The following is a 6,528-nucleotide window of genomic DNA, read 5'->3' as shown; positions in this document are numbered from 1 at the left end:
AGAAAGAACGAGGGGCACAGGGTCCATGGGATGAGTACAGGCGCCTGCCTCCCCCTGGGTCCTCCAGGTGCAACTTGTACCCTCTCTTGGCAGCTCCATCCCCACCCAGGCCCATCCTAACCTGGACCACGGCTCCAGTTCTGGCTCTGCAGCAGACTCACCGAACCATCAGGAACCAGTCACCTCTCCTCCCAGATCTCAGTCTTCCCACTGGAGGGGGAATAGGAGTTTGGCCCAGAAATCATCTAGTTCCTACAGAAAGCTTTGGGCTTTGAGCACCTGGGGTCCTGTTCCTCCAGCAGAAGGGCCGGGCTGCTTAGAACCAGCCCCCCACTCCAGCCAATGGGGCATCTGTGTCTGTTGCAGATGCTCTTGGAGGCACTCCGTATCCCCTTGGCCTGGGCCCAACTTCCAGAGACCAGCCCTGCACATCTTTGTCTGAGCCTGTCTCCTCCTCACACCGATGAAAAGGCAGGCTGAAAATGCTGGCCAATCAATGCTCCAGGGGCAGCCCTCAGCCACGACCTGGGAGCTGGTGGACAAATACTCCAGCTACCTGGGGTGGGGCGACTCCAAGTTCCCCCCCCCACACCCCGACAGGTGATCTCCACTTGCCCGCAGTGGTGACGGGCTTGATGACACAGCCTTTATCACCTGCCTGTCTACCTTCCTTCCTTTCCTTCCCATGCTCCTGCTGGTGCTTCCTGGATCCTCTCTCAGATAAACTCTTTGCTCTCATATCCTCGTCTCAGCGTCTGCTTCGGGGGTAGGGGGAACCAAACCAATTCAATATGTATCTGAGCCACTTTATTTTTCTGATTTCGGTGCAAGCTGAACCAGAAGGGGGTGTGGGAGCCAGATCCCTGGGCCAGGGGCAGGGAGACCCTGCGTTTCCCCTGTGACCTTGGGTAGAAGTAATACGAGTGATGTGGTAGAGTCTAGGCTGGCCCTGCATTAGGGGGCTGCGGAGTGAGACTCTAGGAACACTGGTCCTGACTCATCCTCCTGGAGCAGACCCTCTCTGACATCCCCTCTGGGGCAGGCCCTCTCTCCCAGGCTGGCCTCAGGCCCCGGGGCCCTTGCGGGCGACCACAAAGCAGATGCCATCGTTGATGCAGTGGGCCTCTGAGTAGCTGAAGGGGGCGTACTGGCACCTCAGCACCTGGCAGCCGGCCTCCTGCAAGGCCTTCTCTACCATCTCCTTCTCCAGGTGGAGCCCAAAGAACTTCTTGGTGTCCACCATGTATTCCTTTAAGCGCAGGGCCACCGCGGTGACCAGGTGCCCGCCTGGCTTCAGCAGACCGACCAGGTTGCGAATGGCCGCCCGGTAGGCGTGCACGTCACTGCAGGCGCACTCCAGTGCCAGCGTGGTCAGCACGCAGTCGGCGGGTGGCACCTGGGCGGGCCCCAGTGGGTGTGGCTGGTTGACATCACACTTCAGGAACCGCGTGACTGTCCTCCGGAGCCGCGCCTCCTTCTCCTGCCACCTGCTCCTGTGGGGGAGGGTCCCGGGGGTGATGATGAGAACTAGGACAACACCCCCCGCCCCTCGCCCCTTGCCCGCTACGCAGGGGGCTCCCTACGGGCCAGGCCTGGGATGTAACCTGTTCAGCAGCTCTTTGAGGGAGATCATATTTCTCCCATTGTACAAATGAGGAAACTGAGGCACAGAGAGGTTGAGTGATTTGCTCAAGGTTACACAGCTGGTAGGTGACAGTGGACTTGACATTTGTTTCTTCCTTCTTCCTTTTCTTCCTCTTCCCCCTCCTTCTATTTATCTTTCTTCTTGATAATTCAAAATAATTCAATTTGGGGTATATTCCCTTATTCTTCAAGTTGTAAAATATATATAACGAAAATTTCTCCCTTAAATCACTTTAAATGTACACTTGAAGGGCATTCATTGCATTCACAATGTGTGCAACTATCACCACTGTGGGGCAGTGCTGTCGGTCTGCGGGGTTTTGTAACAGTGCTTCAGGAGGATTCCTTGAAGCCCGTGTCTTCCCATGACAAGTGCCCCTCTAACATTAGGTCAAAGGAGAAGATGAACCAGAGGAAAGTGAGATATGTGTGGGCTGGAGCAATCAGGGGAGGCTTCCAGGAGGAGGCGGGACTGAAGCTGGTCCTGCAGGATGGGTGGGATACAAAGTGTGGAGAGCCCAGTAGGGCAACTGAAGCTAAGAGCACAGGCAGCTCTCAGGCTGGAGGTGGGACTCACTCAAAGAGAGAGTGGTGCTCTGGGTCAGAGACCCAAGAGGCTCAGGAAGCAAGTGCAGGGTGATGCCTGTGGGGATAGGAGACCTCATCTGAGAAGGATGATGGCTGTGGGTACCTGTCTCCCTCCAGCTCACACACGGATTGCACGACTGGGGACCAGTCGTAGGCCCCCGGCTCCTTCTTCAGCCACTTCTCCACCTCCCGGAGGTTCTGCTCCGAGTAGTCTGAGACAATGATCTCCCGGAAGGCCTCACAGGCCGAGAGCAGCTGGTAGATGGTGGGGCCTGTGCCAATGTCGATCAGGATGTCGCCTCCCACTCCTCCTACAGGAGACAGAGTGTTCCAGGTGTGTGTGTGGGGGGGGGGGGGCACCCTACTCCATGCCCAGCTGTGGTGGATGGAGATGCCAGGCTCTGCCTTCCTCAGGACTTGCCAACGGAGGCGGGGGGGGGGGGGGGGAGATGACTCACAGCGGGCCCGACCTTGCCTTGGGTAGCACCCAGGCTGTGTGAGGAGTCCAGACCCCATGCCCGGGTCTCAGGTGGGTGACAACTGGAGGGTGGGGCACAGCCTGGCACGCACCAAGTCCCCCTGCTTCCCCAGGGGTTGCTTCTGGAGGCCCGATAGGGCAAGTTCTGCACTTCTGGGCAGATTTCAGATGGACTTCTTGGTAGGAACTGGTTTATTTCCAACAGTCTTCGGATTCTGGGTTTAAAACAATGGTGAGAGTGACCCCCCACGGCCCATTCTCCCACCTCCTTGCTGCAGAGGACAGAGCTTCTGATAAGGGCTGAGACCTGAGCCAGTGGGTTCAAAACTGGCTCAGCCAGTCAGGGAAGGCAAGGGGTTATGGGGATGAATTCGGGAGCAAGGATCTTTGCCTCAGGCTAGCACTACGTCCCCTGCCCTCTTCTCCCTGCTTCCTCCCTCCTCCATTCTCCACTGAAACCCACCTGTCGATATCCAATGCTTAGTGCCAGTCCCTGCTCTAGGAAGTCTCCTAAGATTTCTCTGTGAGCCTTAAACTTTCTTTCCTCTCTATTTCTGTGGCAGTTGCTTGATATATCTTTCTTGGCATTGGTTATATAATTAGGCAAGGTTTGTTCAATGACTGAGTAGCCCCTAGTTGTTCAGTACACTCCCTGCTCAACTGTGCATGGCAGCCCTGAATGAACTGATCTTGCTATTCACTGCTGCCACTGACTGGCAGTCTGACCTGGGCTGTCTACCCTGCTGTCTCCCATCTCAGCCTCCCCTTGTGTGCACGGAGGAAGTTGGGTGATAATCTCTGTTGATCACCCAGCCTGATGCCCCAGAGCTCTGTGGTTTGGCTTTGGGTATTCATGAACTCTCTTGATTTTGTGTAAAAGATTAGGAGTGTTTGTGTGAGTGTGTGTGTGTGTGTGAGTGTGTGTGTGTGTGTGTGTGTGTGTGTATGCACCAGGTCTTTCATTAGATTTTCAAGGGGGCTCATGAGCCCAGACTAGAAAGCCTGGCTTTAAGGTCACAACAGGGGAGGAAGGCAGTGTGCTCATGTCTGTTGTCTCATATCCCCTCTAGCATGAGCCTGTGAGCCTCACGGCTCAGGAGTTACCTTCCCATTTCACAGGGGCAGAAACTGAGGCTGAGGGTCATAGACTCAAGCCAGCACAGGTCCTCGTGGGTTCACAGGCTGGGCTGCCTTTGCAGCATCCTTGGTGAGTAGTGTCCCAGAGGACAAGTCCCCAGCCACCGGCGGCTCTTCCTGTCAGGTGCACCCCATCCTCTCCCTGAGATGGAGACCAGCCACTCACCTGGAGAGAAGGTTTCAAAGAGGTTTTTCAGGTTGAATTTCAGGATTTCATATTCAGCTACGTTGCCCAAATCGAAGGCATAGTAGGTCTTTAAGTAGTCCTGGGGGTGAAACTCTTTCTTGTAGTCCTCTCCTATGTATAGCCTGCCCTCCATTCTGGCTGGGGACCTGGCTGTGTCTCCCCACTTCTGCATTCCCGTTATATCCACCTTCCTCTCCCTGCCTCCTCCCATCAGGAGTTTCATAATCTCATTAGACAGGCCTTTCCTCCCAGGGTGGAGCTTGGATTCTACACAGCTGGACTCAGGCCACAATGTTAGCTTTCTGGCTGGAGTTTATCTGTTTGATGATTATCTAAACACAGAAATGCAATAGGGTGGCCAACATGTGTACTGGGGGTTCTCAGCATTTGGCTCCTAAGAGGTGGTGTTTTGAATGTAGATGCTCCTGGCGGGGTTTAGTGTTGGGAGAGGATGAAGCAGAGGCACAGGGCCACAAAACAAAAGAGAGACACAGATGGGAAAAGAGAGACAAAGACACAGAGAGACCAAGCATCTGGAGTAGGTCAAGGATGCTTCCCTCTTTGGGTCTGGTGGAAAAAGGAGACCCAGAAAGGAAAAACCCGTAGGGTGGAAAACAGGATGCAGAGATGGCTAAGATTTCACTTACTGAGGTCAATGATCTTGCTCTTGAAAATTGTTTGTCCTGAACTTGGGTAAACATTTCTTCCTGTCTTCAATCCTGTTTACTCTATTTGCTTAATCAATCCTTTATTTTGCTAAGGGTAAAAGTAAATTTAACCAGGGCCCCCCAAAATGGTAGGAAGCCTCTGTTTGTACAAACCATTTAGAAAGTGTTGACATACATAAACAGAATACGTGATTAAAGTGCATAGAATCTACATGTGCACACACACCTACATACACACACACAAACACTCACACACACATGGCTACCAATAAAACTAGGAAAGGCTGAATAAAAGCAGTGGGTTGTATCAATGACAATATCCTGGTTGTGGTATTTACTATGTTCTGAAAGATGCCACCATTATGGAAACTAGGTAAAGCGTATACAGATATCTGTGTATTATTTCCTACAGCTGCATGTGAATCTACAATGATCTCAAAATAAAAAGTTTTATGTTAAAAAAAATGTTCTAAAATCTCTTTCAAGAAATCAAAGATGACACAAACAAATGGAGAGATATACTATGTTCTTGGATTGGAAGAATCAACATTGTGGAAATGACTATACTACCCAAAGAAATCTACAGATTCAATGCAATCCCTATGAAATTACCAATGGCATTTCTTTACGGAACTAGAACAAAAAATCCTAAAATTTGTATGGAGACAAAAAAATACCCTGAACAGCCAAAGCAATCTTGAGGGAAAAAAATGGAGCTGGAGGAATCAGACTCCTTGGCTTCAGACTATACTACAAAGCTACAGTAATCAAGACAATATGGTACTGGCACAAAAACAGAAATATACATTAATGGAACAGGATAGAAAGCCCAGAGATAAACTGTGGTCAACTAATCTATGACAAAGGAGGCAAGGATATACAATGGAGAAAAGGCAGCCTCTTCAGTAAGTGGTGCTGGGAAAACTGGACAGCTACATGGAAAAGATTGAAATGAGAACACTCCCTAACACCATACACAAAAATAAACTCCAAATGGATTAAAGACCTAAATGTAAAGCCAGACACTATAAAATTCCTAGAGGAAAACATAGGAAGAACACTCTTTGACGTAAATTACAGCAAGATCTTTTTGGACCCACCTCCTAGAGTAATGGAAATAAAAACAAAAATAAATAAGTGGGACCCAATGAAACTTCAAAGCTTCTGCACAGCAAAGGAACCTATAAGCAAGACAAAAAGACAACCCTCAGAATGGGAGAAAATATTTGCAAATGAATCAACAGACAAAGGATTAGTCTCCAAAATATATAAACAGTTCATCCAGCTCAGTATCAAAAACAAAACAAAAAACAACCCAATCAAAAAATGGGCAGAAGACCTAAACAGGCATTGCTCCAAAGACGACATATGGATGGCCAAAGGCACATGAAATGCTGCTCAACATCACTAATTGTTAGAGAAATGCAAATCAAAACTACAATGAGGTATCACCTCACGCCGGTTAGAATGGGGATCATCAGAAAATCTACAAACAGCAAATGTCGGAGAGGGTGTGGAGAAAAGGGAATGCTCTTGCTCTGTTGTTGGGAATGTAAATTGTTACAGCCACTATGGAGAACAGTATGGAGGTTCCTGGAGAAACTAAAAATAGAGTTACCATATGACCCAGCAGTCCCACTGCTGGGCATATACCCAGAGAACACCATCATTCAAAAAGACACATGCACTCCAATGTTCCTTGCAGCACTATTTACAACAGCCAGGACATGGAAGCAGCCTAAATGTCCATGAACAGATGAATGGATAAAGAAGATGTGGTACATATATACAATGGAATATTACTCAGGTGTGAAAAAGGAACGAAA

At 50.0% G+C, this 6,528-nt stretch overlaps 1 protein-coding gene across 1 annotated transcript; it reads right to left on the bottom strand.

The window, feature by feature from the left end:
* Positions 1 to 792: 792 nt before the first annotated feature.
* Positions 793 to 4,220, bottom strand: INMT (indolethylamine N-methyltransferase). Its single transcript, XM_057732400.1, has 3 exons — positions 4,014 to 4,220; positions 2,336 to 2,543; positions 793 to 1,493 (listed from the first exon to the last, which is right to left on the bottom strand). The coding sequence occupies exons 1-3, from the start codon at positions 4,204 to 4,206 to the stop codon at positions 1,064 to 1,066; spliced, it is 831 nt and encodes a 276-aa protein (XP_057588383.1). The 5' UTR covers positions 4,207 to 4,220; the 3' UTR covers positions 793 to 1,063.
* Between the last annotated feature and the right edge of the window lie 2,308 nt (positions 4,221 to 6,528).

The sequence above is a fragment of the Hippopotamus amphibius genome, chromosome 4, assembly GCF_030028045.1.
Source record: "Hippopotamus amphibius kiboko isolate mHipAmp2 chromosome 4, mHipAmp2.hap2, whole genome shotgun sequence".
NCBI classification, from domain to species: Eukaryota; Metazoa; Chordata; class Mammalia; order Artiodactyla; family Hippopotamidae; genus Hippopotamus; species Hippopotamus amphibius.
This window is presented reverse-complemented; position numbering and strand designations above follow the sequence as displayed.

What these genes read in the sequence shown, in the direction of transcription:
- INMT (XM_057732400.1), bottom strand. Translation starts at nt 4,206, where the DNA reads ATGCAGAAGTGGGGAGACACAGCCAGGTCCCCAGCCAGAATGGAGGGC. An exon ending in CTTTGAAACCTTCTCTCCAG is followed by an intron (nt 2,544 to 4,013) that starts GTGAGTGGCTGG and finishes TGTCTCCTGTAG; the next exon opens with GAGGAGTGGGAGGCGACATC. An exon ending in TGTGAGCTGGAGGGAGACAG is followed by an intron (nt 1,494 to 2,335) that starts GTACCCACAGCC and finishes CCTCCCCCACAG; the next exon opens with GAGCAGGTGGCAGGAGAAGG.